At 41.7% G+C, this 23,170-nt stretch overlaps 1 protein-coding gene across 1 annotated transcript; it reads left to right on the plus strand.

The window, feature by feature from the left end:
- Positions 1-196: 196 nt before the first annotated feature.
- Positions 197-17,484, plus strand: LOC128051057 (hepatitis A virus cellular receptor 1-like). Its single transcript, XM_052643549.1, has 4 exons — positions 197-242; positions 2,175-2,507; positions 5,390-5,421; positions 17,272-17,484. Exons 1-4 carry the CDS (start codon positions 197-199, stop codon positions 17,482-17,484), a joined length of 624 nt encoding a protein of 207 aa, XP_052499509.1.
- Positions 17,485-23,170: the final 5,686 nt, after the last annotated feature.

The following is a 23,170-nucleotide window of genomic DNA, read 5'->3' on the forward strand; positions in this document are numbered from 1 at the left end:
CAAGCATCCTGTTTTAATGGATCACGTCTCATCCATCACTCCTCAGGCTCTGGCTCAATTTTTTCTGTGCTGAGGCATAAGGAACCTGAGCTAGTTGGAACCCCTGAAAAGCCACCTAGTGGTGTCCAATCTGATACCATCTGCCTGGAAGCGTACAAACCAGTCAACCTTCACTTTCTTTCAGGCCAAGAGCATCATGCACCCTTGGGTAGCCATCCTGGGCCTCCTACTTCTTCTGACAGGTAAGCAAACAGGTGGGCTGTGCTTTGGAAGCCCTGAGGTTGGGGGAATATAGTGAGTATGTAGGTATGGTCAAGCAAGGTAGATTTCTAGGACATTGTTTAAAAATAACGGGGTCAACTAGTGAGCGAAGAACAAAGCTTAAACCTTAAGCCAAAGAAATTGCTTAAACACCAAGAATTATAAAATCTATAGCTAGATGAACAAGGCATGATTCAGTGCATACGCATATGCTGCCATCTGTGTTGTTCATGTGTATGCATGAACTTCTCATGTGTATGTAGCAAACAGCAACCATTGTTATCACGGCATGGAAAGGAACCGGAAGAAGAAATGGGGATGGATGGGAAGGAGAGTTACCTTCCCTCTTTTCCAGTGGCTTAAGACTCCATACTTCCAATGTAGTGGGTATGGGTTCCATCCCTCATTGGGAAACTAAGATTCCCCATCTGTGCTGTATGGGAAATTTTTTTTTAATAGATAATATATTTTCATTCAAAACATTCTATGAGAGAGGAGAGAAAATGAGTGATAGATATACCCTAAAATTTAAAAACAATCTTTACAGGTAGAATATGAGTAAAAGTACAATTTTAAATTATACTTCTATAACAAATTTTTAAAATTAATATGTATTAGCTTTGTGATACAGAATGATATTAAGCAAAATTGAATATTATCAGAATTCCAGTGAAGAAAATACTCTTATACTATGTAACAATGAGTGTCTTATTCCCAAAGCATTTCCCAGACTCACAGCCCAGTCCTAACTATGAAAAGTGAAAGTGAAGTTGCTCAGTCCTGTTGGACTCTTTGTGACCCCATGGACTGTAGTCTACCAGGCTCCTCCATGCGTCCCTGGGATTTTCCAGGCAAGAGTACTGGAGTGGGTTGCCATCTCCTTCTCCAGGAGATCTTTCTGACCCAGGGATCGAACCCAGGTCTCCCGCATTGCAGGCAGACACTTTTTACTGTCTGAGCCACCAGGGAAGTCCTGACTGTGATTAGCTGTTCAGTCTCATATTTCTTTTAGGAACTTTTTGCCAATGAGCAGTGTTTGAGCCACAGGTGAGTCTTCCTGCCTGTTCGTTTCTAAGAGGCAAACTTAGTATTTTACTGAATATTCTCCAACTTTTTCGTTTCACCTGGATAAGTGGACTGTGATTCATTGCCCAGAGCTCAAGAAAGGATCCCTGCTTAAATTTTTTGGAATGACGCTAAAGCCCATAAAACTAATTTCTCCTAAAAGTATTATAAACCCATTTTCCTAAGAACTGACTTCTAAAGAGTTTACAAGACTTCTGCTTTCCAGCCAATGATGTTTAATAAAATATTAGACTTTTTTTTAAAATTTAAATAAGAGAGGGTATTATGAAGTGACTATGTTCAATGGCCATTGGAAAATTCAAATAAAAATTGAAAATCAAAACTTTGAATGCAATAGTGTTTTAAAACCAGATTTCAGTTAAGACAGTGATTGAATCTAGGAGAAAGGAAGAGCCACCAGTATGTTTTACATGTTTAATAAACAGTTACCTGTCAAATACAGGATGAATATCCACATATTCATGCATTACTAGATGCCATTTGTCTCAATCAAATCTTTTGGAGAAAAGTTTGATCATATTCACCAAAAAGGCTGAACATATATCTGATCTTTGTCCTGATATTTTCCGTAGAAAATCTGTCCTATTGGGTCATTTTCATCAATCGAGAAAAATGTTTATATGATCTTTTATCTTCAGTCATATCTAATAAATAGTGATGCTGCTGAAGAACATGTTAACATGGAAATTTGCTCATACTAAATTCTAAAAACTCAAGATACAGTCACATAATTTCAAACCAAATAAGCTATATAAAAAAATTAAAATTATTAAAATTAAAATATTGAGACCTCATGTTCTCATGCTTTGGTTTCTCTTTATTTACAGATGGTGTAACCTCTTACAGTCAAGTGACTGCAGTGGCCGGTCAGTCTGTCAGGCTACCCTGCTCATATACTGGAGAAATCACATCCGCATGCTGGGGCCGAGGAAAATGTTCTTGGCTGAGCTGCGGAACAGACATTATCCAGACTGATGGATACAACGTTATTTTTCAGAAGGACAGACGTTACCAACTAAAAGGATATATTGGTGAAAGGGATTTGTCCTTGACCATAGAGGATGCTGACCCATCTGACAGTGGCTTGTATTGCTGCCGTATTGAGAAAAGAGGGTGGTTCAATGACATAAAAATCATGCAAGAGTTGAGTATAAGGACAGGTGAGTTTGTGTTCCTACTTCCTTCGATCAATTCCTGTAGGTTCCCAGAGATAAGAGTTTTCTGTTTGGTATTAACTTCCTCTTCCTTTAATAGGGAAATAGGAGGTTCTTATAAGTTTTGTTTTCTAATAACTCTGCAGTAGAATAACTTGTATTATTCTACAATACAATAATACTTGTATTATTCTACAATGGAGTGAAATATTAAGACTAATTTTGATTCAGGATCATAGGCTAGAGGACCTTTCCAGTCAGAATCTCCTAAAGCAGTGCTTCAGGAGTTCTAGTCACTTAATGAAATTCACTGTTCCACACTGAGGTATACTGAACATTTCTATAGACCTAAATTTATTCCGTTTGAAAACTACCCTTTTCTCAAGATCATATCTTAAAAGAATTTTTAAATGTTCTTTCTTAACATTTTAAGACTTACAGAGAATTTCACGTATATAAAATAGATACTTTGACAACAGTCAACACAGTCTTGTTGTGTATACATTGTTCAGTTCAGTTCAGTTGCTCAGTCGTGTCTGACTCTTTGCCAACCCATGGACTGCAGCACGCTAGGCCTCCCTGTCCATCACCAACTCCAGGAGTTTACTCAAACTCACATCCATTGAGTCGGTGATGCCATCAAACCATCTCATCCTCTGTCGTCTCCTTCTCCTCCTGCCCTCAATCTTTCCCAGCATCAGAGTCTTTTCAAATGAGTTAGTTTTTCGCATCAGGTGGCCAAAGTATTGGAGTTTCAGACCAGCATTAGTCCTTCCAATGAATATTTAGGGTTGATTTCCTTTAGGATGGACTGGTTGGATCTCCTGGCACTCCAAGGGACTATCAGGAGTCTTCTCCAACACCACAGTTCAAAAGTATCAATTTTTCAGCACTCAGCTTTCTTTATGGTCCACCTCTATCATCCATACAAGACTAGGGGAAAAAGCATAGATTTAACTATACTGATCTTTGTTGGCCAATTGGGGTCTCTTCTTTTTAATATGCCGTCTAGGTTGGTCATAGCTTTTCTTCCAAGGAGCAAGTGTCTAAATTTCATGGTTGAAGTCACCATTCACATTGAATTTGGAGCCCCAAAATATGAAATCTGACACCATTTCCACTTTTCCCCCATCTATTCACTGCATAGTAATCTTAGTTTTCTGAATGTTGAGTTTTAAGCCAGCTTTTTCACTCTCCTTTTTCACTTTCATCAAGAGGCTCTTTAGTTCCTCTTCACTTTCTGCCATTAAACTGGTATCATCTGCATATCTGTGGTTGCTGATATTTCTCCAGGCAATCTTGATTCCAGCTTGTGAGTCATCCAGCCCAGCATCTCGTATGATGTACTTTGCATGTAAGTTGATGAAGCAGGATGACAATATACAGCCTTGACCTACTCCTTTCCCAGTTTTGAACAGGTCAGTTTTCATTCCAATCTCTAAGAAAGGCAATACCAAAGAATGCTCAAACTACCACACAACTGCACTCATCTCACATGCTAGTAAAGTAATGCTCAAAATTCTCCAAGCCAGGCTTAAACAATACATGAACCATGAACCTCCAGATGTTCAAGGTGGTTTTAGAAAGGGCAGAGGAACTAGAGATCAAATTGTCAACATTTGCTGGATTATCCTAAAAGCAAGAGAGTTCCAGAAAAACATCTATTTCTACTTTATTGACTATGCCAAAGCCTTTGACTGTGTGGATCACAATAAACTGTGGAAATTTTTCAAGAGATGGAAATATCAGACCACCAGACCTGCCTCTTAAGAAATCTGTATGCAGGTCAGGAAGCAAGAGTTTGAACTGAGCATGGAACAACCGACTGGTTCCAAATAGGAAAAAGAGTACAACAAGGCTGTATATTGTCACCCTGCTTATTTAACTTACATGCAGAGGTATCATGAGAAACACTGGGCTGGATGAAGCAAAGCTGGAATCAAGATCACTGGGAGAAATATCAATAACCTCAAATATGCAGATGACACCACCCTTAAGGCAGAAAGTGAAGAACTAGAGTCTCTTGATGAAAATGAAAGAGGAGAGTGGAAAAGTTGGCTTAAAGCTCAACATTCAGAAAACTAGATCATGGCAACTGGTCCCATAACTTCATGGCAAATAGATGGAGAAAAAATGGAAACAGTGACAGACTATTTTCTTGGGCTCTAAAATCACTGCAGATGGTGACTGCAGCCCTGAAATTAAAATACACTTACTCCTTGGAAGGAAAGTTATGACCAACTTAGACAGCACATTAAAAAGCAGAGACATTACTCTGCCAACAAAGGTCCATCTAGTCAAGGCTATGGTTTTTCCAGTAGTCATGTATGGATGTGATAGTTGGACTATAAAGAAAACTGAGCACCAAAGAATTGATGCTTTTGAACTGCTGTGTTGGAGAAGACTCTTAAGAGTCCCTTGGAGTGACAGGAGATCCAACCAGTCCATCTTAAAGGAAATCAGTCCTGAACGTTCTTTGGAAGGACTGATGTTGAAGCTGAAACTCCAATACTTTGGCCACCTCATGCGAAGAGCTGACTCATTGGAAAAGACTCTGATGCTGGGAGGGATTGGGGACAGGAGAAGGGGATGACAGAGGATGAGATGGTTGGATGGCATCACCGACTCAATGAACATGAGTTTGAGTAAACTCTTGGAGTTGGTGATGGACAGGGAGGCCTGGTATGCTGCAGTCCATGGGGTTACAAAGAGTCAGACACGACTGAGTGACTGAACTGAACTTAACTGAATATTGAACCAGCCCGTCGTTTCATGTCCAGTTCTAACTGTTGCTTCTTGTCCTGCACACAGGTTTCTCAGGAGATGAGTAATGTAGTCTGCTATTCCCATCTCTTCAAGAATATTTCACAGTTTGTTGTGATCCACAGTTAAAGGCTTTCACATGGTCGATGAAGTAGAAGTACATGTTTTTTTAATTCTCTTGCTTTTTCTATGATCTAGCATACGTTGACAATTTGATCTCTGGTTCCTCTGCCATTTCTGAATCCAGCCTGTACATCTGGAAGTTCTCTATTAATGTACTGCTAAAGCCTAGCTTGAAGGATTTCAGTAAAATCTTGTTATCATGTGAAATGAGTGCAATTGTACAGTTATTTGAACATCCTTTGGCATTGCCTTTCTTAAATTGGAAGCTGAGAAGTCCCATAATCTGCCTTTCAAGCAGGAGAACCAGAACACCCAGTGATATAATTTATTCCAAATCTAAACTTCTGAATATTAGGGGTGGGGAGGGCAATACATCATAATTTGAGTCCAAAAACCTGAGAGCCAGGAGTCAGATATCTAATAGAAGGGAAAAAATGGATGTCTCAGTTCAAGCAAAGAGAGTAAAATGTGCCCTGACTCTGCTTTTTTGTTCTATTGGGTCGATTGGATAACGCTCACCTGCACTGGTTCGGATCATGGGTTGGATGATGCTCGCTTGAATTGATGAGGGAGGTCTTCTTCACTCTACGGATTCAAATTTTAATCACTTCCAGAGATACCCTCACAGATATGTATGGAAATAATATTTTACCATCTATCTGGGCATCCTCATTCAAGTTGATTCATAAAATTAAGCATCTCACACAACTAATGAATATTTGGGCTGAAGTTGGATTCCAGTTTTTCTGTTCCCTTCCTTCTTCTTTTCCTCCTCCTGTTTCATTCTTGCACCAAAAAAAAAAAAAAAAAAAAAAAAACTATTAAATGAATTTTAGGAGGACTTGACAGAAAGAAATGGAGGTGAGCTTGAAGTTAATGACCTTTAGGTAAATATTTCTTGGAGTGTATAATGAGGATAATAATGTACCTTTCTTGTAGCTCTGTAGCACAAAATCCATAAGACATGTATAAAGCCCCTTGACCAATGTCTGTTTAATACTTGGGTGTGAGTTACCTATGATGTGCATGCATGCTCAGTCATGTTTGACTCTTCGTGACCCCATGGACTGTAGCCCAGCAGGCTCCTCTTGCCCATGAAGTTTTCCAGGCAAGAATACTGGAGTGGCTTGCCATTTCTTACTCCAAGGGATTTTTCTGACCCAGGAACTGAACCTGCACCTCCCAAGTCTCCTGCACTAGCAGGTGTATTCTTTACCACTGAGTCACCTGGCAAGCCCTGATAACCATGAGGATGCCAATATAAAAATCTAATAAAGTTCAAACATCAGATTTATTATTTTTGTCAAAATATAAACCTTGAAAGTCAGGGACTGTGTCTTAGTCATAAAGGCTTCCTGGTGTCAAACGCAATGTCTAAAACTTGATCACTATTTGTTAAAAATTGTTGAATGTAAAAAAAAAAAAGAAAATGAGGTGAAACATTAAACAGTTTAGATTCATTATTTTTTAATCTCATATTTGAATTATATCCAGTATTCATTGACTCGAGTCCTTCTCTCAAAACATAATTAGTTGCTTTTCAATACAATTTATAATTAAAATATTTCACTAAGATTTATAAAATTTCTATGAAGATTTATATTTCCCAACCCTAATTCCCAGTGTTAATTTTATTAGTACTATATTTAAAACAGTTCAGTACTCACCCCACGTTGTTTTATCTGAGCTTCTTCTGCATAGCTGAGATCTATTTTGATTTCTGCCTTGATTGGCTTGATTTCATCATTTCATTTCATCAGAAACAATTTTTCATTTTATTCTTCAAGAAAAAGGGTCAGAAATTATCAGAGCCTCTGAGTTTTTTCTGCCTCTAGGTTTGAAACATTTTTTTTTTTTCCTTCTTGAAGTTTAATTCTTTAACCATGGCAGTCATTGGTGTCCATCAGCTCTTTCAGGCTTTCTGGAATATGGTATATCCTGTTCATCTGTACTTTTCCAGTTTATTTTATTTCATTAAACAATTCTTATTAGTACCTAGTTCAATGATTTATTCTTCTGTTCCATTTGTACGCATTGTTACTTGTGTTAGTTTTCTGGAACATCTAACTGTAAGAAAGTACCACAAACTGAGTGGTCTGAAACAATGGAAATTTATTCTCCCACAGTTCTGGAGGCTACTAGCTGAAGAGAGGGACTTGGTGGTGTCGATTCTCCCTGAGCGCACCTCCTTTCCTTTCTCCTCTCCAGGCTTCCGGGGAAGGTTGGCAGTCCCTGGGGTTCCCTGGTCTGTGGGTGCAGTGCTCAAATCCCTGCTTCCATGTTCCCTAGGCTGCCCTTCCATAGGTGTCCTCTGTCTTCACACAGGTTCTCTTCCCAGTGTCCCTGATTTCTTGTATAAAAGGCAGATTAGATTCCACCTACTGTGCGATCTCATTTTAACTTGACTATATCCGCAAAGACTATTTACAAATAAATTCACATTCACAGGTACTAAACAGTTAGGACTTTAATACATCTCTTTGGGGAACACAGTTTAAACCATAGCACTACTCCAGAGATTTTCTGTCTTTAGGATATAAAAACAGGCTGTTGTTATTTAGTCACTAAATTGTGTCTGACTCTTTTGCGACCCCATGGACAATAGCCCGCCAGGCTCCTCTGTTCATGGGATTTCCCAGGCAACAAAGCTGGAGTGGGTTGCCATTTCCTTCTCCAGGGGATCTTCCTGACCCAGGGATCAACCTGGGGCTGTTGCCTCATCTCCTGAATTGCAAGGGGATTCTTTCCCTCTGAATCGATGGAGAATCTGGGACAGGGGATGATAAATTGAGAAATTGGGATTGACATATACACACTACTATATATAAAACTGATAACTAATAAGAACCTACTGTATAGCACAGAGAATTCTACTCAATATTCTAATGACCTATATTGGAAAAGTATCTAAAAATGAGAGGATATATGTATGAATACATTCTCTTTGCTGTTCAACAGAAAACTAATACAACATTTTAAATCAAATATACTCTAATAAAAAATAAACATTTAAAAAGAATATAAAAAGAGCTTTCTCTTATATAATATCTGCTCTTCATAAACTTCATTTCCTCCCTCCATATCTACTATGATTACCTTGTCTTTCTTCTATGTCCTGAATTTCTCTTTCAGTTTTTTTTTTAAATTTTTAGTTTTACTTTATTTTACTTTACAATACTGTATTGGTTTTGCCATACATTGACATGAATCCACCACGGGTGTACATGTGTTCCCAAACATGAAGCCCCCTCCCGCTTCCCTCCCCATAACATCTCTCTGGGTCATCCCCATACACCAGCCCCAAGCATGCTGTATCCTGCATCGGACATTACCTGTTCTCTTTCTTGCTGTTTCTAATTTACTCATTAGTTCTAAAATAGTATTATTTTAGTTAGGTTATTAATTTCTTTCCTTCCATTGGCCATAGCCCTTTATATTTAATTCTGTAGATTTATTGGTGGGACTTTGAGAGGTTTTATTTTCTGTTTATTGCTTTCAAATAATCTTATTCTCATTAATCTTTTCCACTGGACAAAGCATTTGGGAATGATCCTTGGGGTATGTTTTCTGTGAGATCAAGATATTAATCTTTTTAACTTCTTTCTCATGCTGTATTTTCTTGGGTATTTTCACATTAAAACCTCAATCCCTGTTGCATGACTGTTGCTTAAAAGAGCTGCTCTGTAGACTGCCTACAGCCTGAGAGAATTCTCCCCACCCTCTTCCCACCATTACCTGAGACTTGACTTATCTTCCAGCTACAGCTGAAAGGCTCAAGCCCTGTGTTCCCTCTTCCTCTCTCTATTCTGTGTGTGTGATGGGGGAAGGATTCAGCTGGGGTCGGGTGCAGTCTTTCTTAGAGGTACTGGTTTCTGTTCCTTTTCCTTAAATTTCGTTTTCTATCCTATGCCTGGAATTGCTCCAGTTAATGAAGCATAGGGTGATGCCGTCTAGATGATTCCGTCACTTGAGTGTGGAGTTCAGTAGCCTATGATTCTGCACCAGTGGGCCGTGCTACTGTTCCCTTCCTTTTCATTTCTGCTAACCAGTGTTATTTCTAAGTAGTTGGTGGTGGTAGTTTAGTCGCTAAGTCATGCCCGACTCTTTGTAACCCCATGGACGATAGCCTGCCAGGGTCCTCTGTCCATGGGATTCTCCAGGCAAGAATACTGGAGTGGGTTGCCATTTCTTTCTCCAGGGGATCCTCCTGACCCAGGAATTGAACCCAGGTCTCCTGCATTGCAGGCAAATTCTTTACCAACTGAGCTATGAGGGAAGCTCTAATTACTTCCTTGAGGTCAAAAGAGACAAAAAAGATACCATTCTTCTTGCATTTCTTGTCCAATTTGGGAATATTAAGGGACATTCTTAGGACTTTCACTACCCTCTGGGGATAGGACAGGAGCCAGTCTTCTTCCTTCCTTCTCCTCCTGCCTTGCAGAGATCTTGACGTTTGATTTCCTTGTTTGGTTGTGGCTGATTTCTTTTCCGCACTGTTGTTTTTCTTGATGTTGTTGTTTCTGAGAGGAGAGAGACTCTCTGAATCTGTTTCCTCTATTTGACCTGAACATGTGTCTTGAGCTTTTCAGTTATGCCATGATACGAGCTGGTGATTTTTCCTCTAATAAAATGGCAGGAACTTTAGATATTTTTTAAAATTTGTATCATGTCTTCCTACATTTCTCACCAGTGCTATTATTCTGAAGTCCAATTTAGAGTATAACATTGAAATGTCAGCTTATGATTGGAAGACCAGGTTCCTTTTTTTTTTTTTTCAAAGGCTTTAGATGTGAAACAATAATTATTAAAATACACTTTAAACTTATTTTTCTTTCATTCAGTAGTCAGACTGAATGTCACCAAAGATTATATTTTAGATCTTGCTGATTTTAAAACTCTGGAGACTATTAGCCGATAGGAAATGAAAGCAGCTCTCAAAATGCATTCTTCTGCCAGTTCTGCCTCAGCTCTCCTTCCTGTGGTAACATTATTATTCCAGATTGAAGGATTTGGGGCTGTGGTGGGAGGTTCACAAACAACTCTAACAGATTCTCTGTCCTGATAATCTTAGGGGCTTCCCTGAAGGGTCAATGGTAAAGAGTCTGCCTGCAGTGCAGGAGATGCAGGAGATCCAGGATACATGGATTTAATCCCTGCGTCAGGAAGATCCCCTGGAGGAGGAAATGGTTACCTACTCCAATATTCTTGGCATGGAAAATCCCTTGGGCAGAGGAGCCTGTCAGGCTACAATCCACAGGGTCACATAGAATCTGACACAATTGAGCGACCAGCACACATGCATAATCTTCAGTTCAGTTCAGTTCAGTTCAGTCGCTCAGTCGTGTCCGACTCTTTGCGACCCCATGAATCGCAGCACGCCAGGCCTCCCTGTCCATCACCAACTCCCGGAGTTCACCCAGACTCACGTCCACGTCCATCGAGTCCGTGATGCCATCCAGCCATATCATCCTTTGTCGACCCTGCTCCTCCTGCCCCCAATCCCTCCCAGCATCAGAGTTTCTTCCAATGAGTCAACTCTTCGCATGAGGTGGCCAAAGTACTGGAGTTTCAGCTTTATCATCATTCCTTCTGAAGAAATCCCAGGGCTGATCTCCTTCAGAATGGGCTGGTTGTATCTCCTTGCAGTCCAAGGGACCCTCCAGAGTCTTCTCCAACACCACAGTTCAAAAGCATGCATAATCTTGGGTATTTATTATTTACTTTTCAGTGCCTAGAAGGCTAATTAATAAATAAAATAAACAATTATGGAAGATTTCAGGGTTTTTGAGCTTTTACCTCTTGGGGAAGAAGTCTTGCATTTTCAAAAGCATAATTATCTCTGTTTTGTAAGAGAAATACATTATTGGATACAAATGCTTTTGGTATAATGGAGATAATTGAGCCAAACCAAGATTTAGCCAGATCCCCATCAGAAAGGTTTAGAAAACAAAACAGTACATGCTATTTTTATTTGTTTGCTTTATTGTCATTAGCTACTGGTGGTCTTTTCTTTCCTGTGTTTCTAGAACCTGAAGACAGACAGTTCTATCTGAGTCTGAGTGGACAGCCCTCCTCAGGAATTTAGGACACTGAATGGGAGCTGGTTAATGGACCACTAGGTGTCAGTATTGTCTTTTCATACTCTATATGCGAAGTCACTTCAGTCATGTCTGATTCTTTGTGACCCCATGGAGTGTAGCCCGCCAGGCTCCTCTGTCCATAGAATTCTCTAGGCAAGAATATAGAAGTGAATAGCCATTCCCTTCTCCAGGGACTCTTCCCAACGCAGGGATTGAACCTGGGTGTCCTGCATTTCGGGTGGATTCTGAGCCACCAGGGAAGCCCACACCCGAGGCTTCCCAAATTCTCTCAAACTTAAATGTCCACAGGGGAAAGCAGATAAAAGAGTCCTCTGGGTTCACATTTGCTTACACAAGAAGCAATGCTCTTCTTCCTCTTAGAAAAACACCATTTTCCATTTTTCTTGATCAGTCCATTTGATGTATATCTGGCTTTACCAGTGTTGATACAAATTTTCTTCTGCTTTAAAACAATAACAGAAAGGCTGTACAAGCATGATGAAGCACGGTCTCCCTTGGTGACATGTGGGGAAACAGTGGGAAAAGGGTAAAGAGGCGGTGGTTTTATATGTCAGCAAGGCGGTGGAGACTCAGCACAGGCAGATCGTCAGATTTTTTTGAGAGAAATATTATATCTGAGTTTTTATGTAAAATGTTCTCATTTATATATTAGTTGGCTCAAACTTAAAGAAAAACAAAGTTGTGGGCTAAGATATGGAACTTGCAGAACAACAGGCTAAAATCTCTGAGCTGACACTCAAATGCTTTCTCTTCTTCCTTGGAGTTTTTTGCTGATCATTTGCCAACCTGGGCTAATTGTTTGGCTCTATCAGGATGAGGGAAGGTCCTTCGGGAGATGCTTAGGATTATCTTTTGTGACTATTGGGCTGCCGTCGATGGGGTCGCACAGAGTCGGACACGACTGAAGCGACTTAGCAGCAGCAGCAGCAGCTTTTTTATTTCACGGAGAAGTTGTCCGCATAGCTGGAGGGATTTGGTATAGGCCGGAAAGTTTAAATATCCAGATTTAACTTCACTTGATCTGGGAGAGGTTTGGAAAGTTCTATGAGTGCCAATTTCTCAGTGCGGCATAATTTTCTGTTTTGAATGTTCTGGAGCAAGATACGCAGGAGGGAAAGTAGGCAGGGGTCTCTCCAACCCCGAGGATGTGCCCCTTTCATAGACCGAGTGCAGAGAAGATGAGAAAGCTGTTCCCAGGCTTAGAGAGATGGCACAGGCTTTAGAGACAGTGGATTCGAGACAGCTTCACTGGACATAGCAGGAAGGGGGAGTCCAGATTGGGCAGTACCTACTCCAGACCTCGCAGCTGGTAGCAGAGGACTCCCAATTCCAACTCACTAAACTCCTGATCTGGTGTTCTCACTGGGAGGTGGTGAGGATGAGCACACAGCCCAGCCATTGGACAGCACGATTGGCTGTGTGCAAACTATTCATGATGCAAAAGAGAGAGTCATATGAAGGAAGAAACAGGCTTTGAAAGAAAGAGCCTATTTTTATCTAGATAGAGTACTTATATCTAGAAAGGGATAGACTCTAAAATGAATACCCAGGAAAATTGATTCATTTTTTTGTTGTTGTTGTTCAGTAGATCAGTCGTGTCTGACTCTTGGCGACCCCATGGACTGCAGCATGTGAGGCTTCCCTGTCCCTCACTGACTCCCAGAGTTTACTCAAACTCATGTCCATTGTGTCGGTGATGCCATCCAACCATCTCATACTCTGTCATCTCCTCCTCCTGCCCTTAATCTTTCCCAGCATCAGGGTCTATTCCAATAAGTCAGTTCTTCCCATTAGGTGGCCAAAGTATTGGAGTTTCAGCTTCAGCATCAGTCCTTCCAATGAATATTCAGAACTGATTTCTTTGAAGATTGACTGGTTTGATCTCCTTGCAGTCCAAGGAACTCTCAAGAGTCTTTTCCAACACCACAGTGCGAAAGCATCAATTCTTTGGCACTCAGCTTTCTTTATAGTTCAATTCTCACATCTATATGTGACTACTGGGAGAACCATAGCTTTGACTAGATGGACCTTTGTTGGCAGAGTGATGTCTCAGCTGTTTCATATGCTGTCTAGTTGGGTCTGGAGAAGGCAATGGCACCCACTCCAGTACTCTTGCCTGGAGAATCCCAGGGACGGGGGAGCCTGATGGGCTGCCATCTATGGGGTCACACAGATTCAGACACGACTGAAGCGACTTAGCAGCAGCAGCTAGGTGGGTCATAGCTTTTCTTCCAAGGAGCAAGTGTCTTTTAATTTCATGGCTGCAGTCATGATTTTGGAGCCCAAGAAAATAAAGTCTGTCACTGTTTCCATTGTTTCCCCATCTATTTGCCATGAAGTGATGGGACTGGTTGCCATGATCTTAGTTTTTTGAATGTTGAGTTTTAAGCCAACTGTTTCACTCTTCTCTTTCACTTTCATCAAGAGGCTCTTTGGTTCTTCTTCACTTTCTGCCATAAGGGTGTTGTCATCTGCATATCTGAGCTTATTGATATTTCTCCCAGCAATGATGATTCCAGCTTGTGCTTCAACCAGCCCAGCATTTCACATCATTTACTCTGCATATAAGTTAAATAAACAGGGTGACAGTATACAGCCTTGACATATCCCTTTCCCAATTTGGAACCAGTCTGTTGTTCCAGGTCAAGTTCTAACTGTTGCTTCTTGACCTGCATACAGATTTCTCAGGAGGCAGGTCAGGTGGTCTGGTATTCTCATCTCTTGAAGAATTTTTCACAGTTTGTTGTGATCCACACAGTCAAAGGCTTTGGCATAATCAATAAAGCAGAAGTAGATGATTTTCTGGAGTTCTTTTGCTTTTTCTATGATCCAACAGATGTTGAAAAGTTGATCTCTTGTTCCCCTGCCTTTTCTAAATGCAGCTTGAACATCTGGAAGTTCACAGTTCACATACTGTTGAAGCCTGGCTTGGAGAATTTTGAGCATTACTTTACTAGCATGTGAGATGAGTGCAATTTTGGGGTAGTTTGAAAAATCAATGCATTGCCCTTCTTTGGGATTGGAATAAAAAACTTACCTTTTCTAGTCCTGGGACCACTAGTCACTAATCATCAGGGAAATGCAAATTAAAACCACAATGAAATATCACCTCATACGTGTCAGAATGGCTATTATGAAAAAGACGAAAAATAGCAGGTGTTGGCAAGGATGTGGAGAGAAGGTTCACTTGTGCACTGTTGGTAGATATGTAGATCAGCATAACTACTGTGGAAAACACATGGAGGATCTTAGAAAAACAGAAGGTCCAAACAATCCGACAATTCTACTTCCGGGTATTTTTCCAAAGAAAACAGAATATGAAATCAAAAAGATATATGCACCCCTACATTGACTGCAGAATTATTTACAGTAGTCAGGATATGGAAGTAACTTGAGTACCCATCTATAGATGAATGGATAAAGAATACATGGTATATATACAATGAAATATTATTCAGCTATAAAAAAGAATGAAATCTTATTTGTGATAATATTTATGGACCTAGAGGATACTCTGCCAGGTGAAATAAGTCAGACATAAAAGACAATATCATATGATTTAACTTATATATAGGCTCAAACAAAACAAATGATCAAACAGAACAGACCCATAGACACAGAGCAAAAACTAGTGGTTGTTAGTGGGGAAGTTGGGGGAGGATGTTGTGGGCTTCCTTAGTGGCTGAGACGGTAAATCGTCTGTCTGCAATGCAGGAGACCCAAGTTCGATCCCTGGGTTGGGAAGATCCCCTGGAGAAGGAAATAGCAGCCCACTCCAGTATTCTTGCCTGGAAAATCCCATGGACCGTGGAGCTTGGTAGGCTACTGTCCATGGGGTCGCAAAGAGTCAGACATGACTGAGCGACTCCACTTTGGGGGAGGATGAGTGAAATTGGTAAGGGTGAATAGAAAGTACAGACTTTATGTTACAAAATAAATAAGTCTGGAGAGCATAGGAAATATAGTCAATAATATTGCCAAAACTTTGTATGTTGACAAATGGTAACTAGTCTTATGTAAATAGCAGTGGCAATTTTGTAACATAAAATATGCTAATGTAATATACACTACGTTGTATTGCTGTTGTTCAGTCGCCAAGTCATGTCTGACTCTGCAACCCCATGGACTGCAGCACTCCAGGCTTCCCTGTCCTTCACTACCTTCCAAACTCCTGTGCATTGAGTCGATGATCCCATCCAACCATCTCATCCTCTGTTGCCCCTTCTCCTACTGCCCTCAGTCTTTAGAAGAGTCAGAGTCTCTTCAAGTGAGACAGTTCTTTGCATCAGGTGGCCAAAGTATTGGATCTTCAGGGTCAGTACCAGACCTTTCAGTGAATATTCAGGGTTGATTTCCTTTAGGACTGACTGGTTTGATCTCCAGCACCACTTATTAAAGCAACAATTCTTCAGAGTTCAGCTGTCTTTATGGTCCAACTCTCACATCCACACAAGACTACTGGAAAAACGATGGCTTTGATCACATGAACCTTTGTCAGTAAAGTGTTGTCTCTGCTTTTTTATACACTGTCTAGGTTTGTCATAGCTGTTCTTCCAAGAAGCAAGCATCTTTTAATTTCAAGGCTGCAGTCACCATCTGCCATGATTTTGGAGCCCAAGAAAATAAAACCTGCCACTGTTTCCACTTTTTCCCCATCTATTTGCCTTGAAGTGATGGGACTAGATGCCCTAATCTTAGTTTTTTGATTGTTCAGTTATAAGTCAGTTTTTCAATCTCCTCTTTCACTTTCATCAAGACACTCTTTAGTTCCTCTTCAGTTTTTGTCATTAGAGTGGTATCATCTGCATATCTGAGGTTATTGATATTTTTCCCAGCAATCTTGATTGCAGCTTGTGCTTCATCCAGCCCAGCATTTTGTATCATGTACTCTGCATATGAGTTAAATAAGCAGGATAACAATATACAGCCTTGATGTATTCCTTTCCCAATTTGGAACCAGTCTGTAGATCCATGTCCAGTTCTAACTGTTGCTTCTTGACCTGCATACAGATTTCTCAGGAGGCAGGTAAGGTGGTCTGGTATTCCCATCTCTGGAAGAATTTTCCATGGTTTGTCGTGATCTACACAGTCAAAGGCTTTGGCATAATCAATAAAGCAGAAGTAGCTGTCTGCTTCTGCTTGTAGATGTTTTCATGTAAGGACCAAAGATTTCTGGTGTATCCATTTCTACATCTTCAGTGTGTGACTGTGAAAGTTGCTCAGTCATGTCTAAATCTTTGTGACCCCATCAACTGTCCATGGAATTCTCCAGGCCAGCATACTGGAGTGGGTGGATAGCCTTTCCCTTCTCCAGGGGATCTGCCCCATGTAGGGATAGAACCCAGGTCTCCTGCATTGCAGGCAGATTCTTTACCAGCTGAGCCACATGGAAAGCCCTTAGTGTAATCATATTGTATGTGTGTGCACATGGTCAGTCCTGTCTGACTCTCTGTGACCCTGTGGACTGTAGCCTGCCAGGCTCCTCTATCCATGGGATCTCCCAGGCAAGAATACTGGAGTGGGCAACCATTTCCTCTTCCAGGAAATCTTCCTGACCCAGGGATTGAATCTGCATCTCCGTCCTGCGTCTCCTGCATTGGCAGGTGTATTCTTTACCACTTGAACACCTGGGAAGCTCAGAGTCCTATTAGGGACAAGCACTACTGGAGAACAGGCTTAATTTATGGCATTAGCCATGAGTCACGGTATATTCACCGTTCGCGAATGTCTTCAAGCCAGGAGATAAAGTCGAAACTCTTCCCCCTGCCTCTCGGACCTCCTAGCACGGCTTGCGCAGGGCCCGTCCAGTGGATGGGGCCTGCATCGTCGCCTGCATCAGTGCAGCGGATGCCAGCTCTCCTCCCGCCTCCCCCTCCCCCACCGTTGTCCGCACAGTTTGCTCCCGTGCTGCCACCGTGCTGGCCTCGACGCTGATGCCTGAGTGTCGCCCATTTTCCCAGCCTCAGGGCCTTGTCATTAACTGTTGCCGCAGCTGAGAGAGCCTCTCCCAGATCTTCACAGGCCGCTCCTTGTCATCCTTCAGTTCTCAGCTCACACAGGTACCACGATGCCACCGGGGTATTCTGAGGACCACTGGTGGGGAGCAAGCATCCTGAGCACGGTGCAAGGGGAAGCCAGGGGCGGGAGGTGCCCCATTTCTCTCTGCCACACCTTCCTGCACACCTGTCCTCAAAGAGGGCTCCCCACCTTCTTTCAATGCATCTCCTTTGCGGCACCAAGCACAGCCTTCAAAGACAATGCCCGTCATTTGGGTGACTTCTTCATTGCTGGCCTATCCTTTTGGAACAAAAGCTCCATACAGACTTCTCTGTCCTGTTGAGTGTTGTGTCCTCAGGCACTAAGCCTGTGCCTGATGTAGAAGAGTGCTCAGTCAGTATTTACTAAGTGATGCAGTAATTTTTCACAGGTGATATTGTTAGAAACAAGCCTACTTTCAGGCGCATATCTGTATATGTGAAAAGTTCGGGCCTCATCCCCTGAAACATTTTCCCTTGTTAACACAAGTCATGCAGCAAGTTCCCAGCATCGTTCTCAGTTACTCTTTCCGCAGGATTGTTCCTCCTTCTAGAAAAGTGTGAAAGTTCTTATCCAGCTGTTCCTGGTGCTATCTGGCCTGTTGAATGTGACTGTCATGTGGTCCCTTTCTGAGTTAGGTGGTTACCAGGCCATGAGCCCCTTAACCTGCCCCCCAACCTCTTGGCTGGTTGGTCACCTCCCGCATCTCTCTTGTTGTGCTCCTGCTACGGCAGGTGCCACAGAGCATTAGTGGGTGGAGGGGACCTGACCTAAAGCAGAGGACACATGTCTCAATAGCCGTTGCTTCTTTCTACCCATCCATGCCAGACAGATAGACGGGTGGCCATAAAGAATAGACCTCTCTATTGACTCCAGACACTGGCATCAAAGTCACAGCTGCAAGGAAGTGTGCAGGAAGAATTCCAAATTCTCATTCTTTTTTCTCTCTTCCTTCTTTTTACCTCTAAGGTACATTAGAAGTGATTCAAGTCTCTATATTTTGTGCTTAGCCTAATAAAGACAGAAATGGCTTTAGAGACTATAAGCATCTGGGAATGAGGAACAGGTCTCTCTAGTTCATTCTTAGACCCCAGCACCCAAAGGACCCTTGGCACATAGGAGTCATCCAGCACACTTTTGTTAGATGAACGAATATGCTTGAAATCAAGATTGTTTCAGTTCAGTTCAGTCACTCAGTTTTGTCCGACTCTTTGTGACCCCATGAATCGCAGCACACCAGGCCTCCCTGTCTATCACCAACTCCTGGAGTTTACCCAAACTCATATTCATTGAGTCGGTGATGCCATTCAGCCATCTCATCCTCTGTCATCCCCTTCTCCCTCAATCCCTCCCAACGTCAGGGTCTTTTCCAATCAGTCAACTCTTGGCAAGAGGTGGCCAATGTATTGGAGTTTCAGCTTCAGCATCAGTCTTTCCAATGAACCCCTAGACTGATCTCCTTTAGGATGGATTGGTTGGATCTCCTTGCAGTCCAAGGGACTCTCAAGAGTCTTCTCCAACACCACAGTTCAAAAGCATCAATTTTTCAGCACTCAGCTTTCTTCACAGTCCAACTCTCACATCCATACATGACCACTGGAAAAACCATAGCCTTGACTAGATGGACCTTTGTTGGCAAAGTAATGTCTCTGCTTTTGAATATGCTATCTAGGTTGCTCATAACTTTCCTTCCAAGGAGTAAGCGTCTTTTAATTTTCATGGCTGCAGTCACCATCTGCAGTGATTTTGGAGCCCAAAAAATAAAGTCTGACACTATTTCCACTATTTCCCCATCTATTTCCCATGAAGTGATGGGGCCAGATGCCATGATCTTAGTTTTCTTATGTTGAGCTTTAAGCCAAATTTTTCACTCTCCTCTTTCACTTTCATCAAGAGGCTTTTTAGTTCCTCTTCACTTTCTACCATAAGGGTGGTGTCATCTGCATATCTGAGGTTATTGATATTTCTCCTGGCAATCTTGATTCCAGCTTGTGTTTCTTCCAGTCCAGCGTTTCTCATGATGTACTCTGCATAGAAGTTAAATAAGCAGGGTGACAATGTACAGCCTTGATGTACTCCTTTTTCTATTTGGAACCAGTCTGTTGTTCCATGTTCAGTTCTAACTGTTGCTTCCTGACCTGCATATAGGTTTCTCAAGAGGCAGATCAGGGGGTCTGGTATTCCCATCTCTTTCAGAATTTTCCAGTTTATTGTGATCCACACAGTCAAAGGCTTTGGCCTAGTCAATAAAGCAGAAACAGATAGTTTTCTGGAACTCTCTTGCTTTTTCCATGCTCCAGCAGATGTTGGCAATTTGATCTCTGGTTCCTCTGCCTTTTCTAAAACCAGCTTGAACATCTGGAAGTTCACGGTTCACGTATTGCTGAAGCCTGGCTTGGAGAGATTTGAGCATTACTTTACTAGCATGTGAGATGAGAGCAATTGTGCATTGAGTTTGAGCATTCTTTGGCATTGCCTTTCTTTAGGATTGGAATAAAAACTGACCTTTTCCAGTCCTGTGGCCACTGCTGAGTTTTCCAAATTTGCTGGCATATTGAGTGCAGCACTTTCACAGCATCATCTTTCAGGATTTGAAATAGGTCCACTGGAATTCCATCACCTCCACTAGCATTGTTTATAGTGATGCTTTCTAAGGCCCACTTGACTTCACATTCCAGGATGTCTGGCTCTAGGTGAGTGATCAAACCATCGTGATTATTTGATTTGGAAGATCTTTTTTATACAGTTCTTCCGTGTATTCTTGCCACCTCTTCTTAATACCTTCTGCTCCTGTTAGGTCCATACCATTTCTGTCCTTTATTGTGCCCATCTTTGCATGAAATGTGCCCTTGGTATCTTTAATTTTCTTGAAGAGATCTCTTGTCTTTCCCATTCTGTTGTTTTCCTGTATTTCTTTGCACTGATCACTGAGGAAGGCTTTCTCATCTCTCCTTGCTATTCTTTGGAACTCTGCATTCAAACGGGAATATCTCTCCTTTTCTCTTTTGCTTTTCGCTTCTCTTCTTTTCACAGCTATTTGTAAGGCCTCCTCAGACAGTCATGTTGATTTTCTGCCTTTGTTTTCCATGGGGATGGTCTTGATCCCTATCTCCTGTACAATGTCACGAACCTCCGACCATAGTTCATCAGGCACTCTGTCTATCAGACCTAGTCCTTAAATCTATTTCTCACTTCCACTGTATAATCATAAAGGATTTGATTTAGGTCATACCTGAATGGTCTAGTGGTTTTCCCTCCTTTCTTCAATTTAAGTCTGAATTTGGCAATAAGGAGTTCATGATCTGAGCCACAGTCAGCTCCCGGTCATATTTTTGCTGACTGTATAGAGCTTCTCCATCTTTGGCTGCAAAGAATATAATCAATCTGATTTTGGTGCTGACCATCTGGTGATGTCCATGTGTAGAGTCTTGTCTTGTTGTTGGAAGAGGGTGTTTGCTATGACCAGTGCATTCTCTCAGCAAAACTGTATTAGCCTTTGCCCTGCTTCATTCCGTACTCCAAGGCCAAATTTGCCTGTTACTACAGGTGTTTCTTGACTTCCTACTTTTGCATTCTAGTCCCATATAAAGAAAAGGACATCTTTTTTGGGGTGTTAGTTCTAAAAGGTCTTGTAGGTCTTCATAGAACCGTTCAACTTCAGCTTCTTCAGTGTTACTGAACAACTATTCCCAGTTCTTCCATGCAGACTGATCCTAAGTTTTGCCTGAATGGCAGTGTGCACAGCCTGTAATAATTGGTGTAAATTGGTCCCAGACAGGTTTCAGTCCCCCTTGGTAAAGGATGGGTCTGTGACCCAGTGAAATGTATGGGCAGTGAAATACATGGGGAAGTTCTCTAGTTGATTCTAGGAAATAGTTCCCATATTGATAAAAGGTATATATCATATCAGGGGGAAAGTCCCATTTCCCATCTACCTCTTCCTTCCTGCTTGGGATGCTTTTGTGGAAGGATATTTTAGAGCTGTGGCAGCCATCTTGGGATCAAGAGGGAAGAATCAAGGAAAGTCACAAAGACTCTGACATCTCATTGTCAACTGAAGAATGTCACTCCCCATCTGGCTCAAAAAGGATTGAGTAACTGCCCCTCCAGCTGCTGATCTTTAACATATCCAAAGGAAGTTCAGAGTAGAGATCAGGAATGAGGCACTCTGTTCTCTGGTGAAAAGGGCAGAACAGGCCTTCTGATAATTAGATATTTTCAGGGGAAAATTTTTATGAACTTGGATTCTTGCATCTTCATATACTTAGAAAAGCACTAAAACCATTAACTGTTTCTTGTGACCTGATGTCACCGCTAAGATGTCCATTCCCTGTAACTAGCAGCGGCCTCCTAAAAAGGTGTGTGCTTGGTGGTTGTACTCCTGTCACCAAATTCACACATACACAGGGACTCCTATTACAATTTGGTGCCAAAGGGCACAGGGTTGCCTTTGACCAAGTTGCTTCTTCTACACAAAGGTTTCTACTGAACCCATTCTCCACTTTTCCCTTGACATCTTACTGCCTTCTCATTATCCCTCTGATATCTCTTAACAGACTTATAGCATCACCTTGCCCCTCTAGACGTTCCTTCTCTGTTTATCTTTGCTGTTTTCTCATTATCACTTTCCACAGGCCAAATATCATATCTTGGTTTTTAATTACTCTAATGGGCCTTGTCCACAGTAATTAGGACATTGAGGTCATTATCTTGTCGCTGCAGATCTTCTTGAGAAATTTTATTGATCTTTTCTTGGAGCAAACTCACATGGGGGTACTAGACCCACATAAACTTGTAACTTAGGCCAAGAGTTATCCTGATTAATTAGCAACATTGCTTTCTGGTGCAAAGCTGCCCTCCCTGTAGACCAGTGCTTTGCAAACATGGCTGTATAGTAGAATTGCCTGAGGTGCTTTCAAAACTCCTGAAGCCCAGGTCTCCCCAATGGTAATTAAACCAGGAGAGCAGAGGGGAATCCAGCTTCAGGATTTTTTTAAGTTCCCCACAAGGTTCCACTGTACAGACACGTTTGAAGATCAGTGCTTTAGACAAGTACGCCTTGATCTTTAATGTGCATGTGAATCCCACAGAGGTCTTGTTTAAATGCAGATTCTGAAGGTCTGGGGGTGCCACTGATATTCTGCATTCCTAAGAAGCTCCCAGGTGATGACAACAGCTGTCTGAGGCCCACATTTTGCAGAACAAGGGTCTAGAATATAGATTTAGTAGTCTATTCTAATGCTGGAAGTGAAAGTGTTAGTCACTCAGTCATGTCCAACTCTTTGAGACACCATGGATTATAGCCTGCCAGGCTCCTCTGTCCGTGGAATTCTCCAGGCAAGAACACTGGAATGGGGAGCCATTCCCTCCTCCAGGGGATCTTCCCGACACAGGATCTCCTCCCTTGCAGGCATATTCTTTACAGTCTGAACCACCATTCCGAAATTAAATTCCCCTTGGGTCCAATTGCAAAGTCACAGAAAAAAAAAAAAAAAGCCTGAAGTAAAGCCAAGTGCAGGGACACGATATTAAAGAACTCAAAGGAGTGTTGCTTTTGATCTCCAATTTAGTTATGTACCTGGGCTGACCAACCATCCCAGTTTGTCAGACACCGAGGTGGTAAGGTTCTTGCGTGCCAGAATTTTC

The sequence above is a fragment of the Budorcas taxicolor genome, chromosome 7, assembly GCF_023091745.1.
Source record: "Budorcas taxicolor isolate Tak-1 chromosome 7, Takin1.1, whole genome shotgun sequence".
Taxonomy (NCBI): Eukaryota; Metazoa; Chordata; class Mammalia; order Artiodactyla; family Bovidae; genus Budorcas; species Budorcas taxicolor.

Coding starts and splice junctions, on each gene's coding strand:
- LOC128051057 (XM_052643549.1), top strand. CDS start 197: ATGCACCCTTGGGTAGCCATCCTGGGCCTCCTACTTCTTCTGACAG. Junction 243..2,174: donor CCTCCTACTTCTTCTGACAG/GTAAGCAAACAG, acceptor CTTTATTTACAG/ATGGTGTAACCTCTTACAGT. Junction 2,508..5,389: donor AGAGTTGAGTATAAGGACAG/GTGAGTTTGTGT, acceptor TGTGATCCACAG/TTAAAGGCTTTCACATGGTC.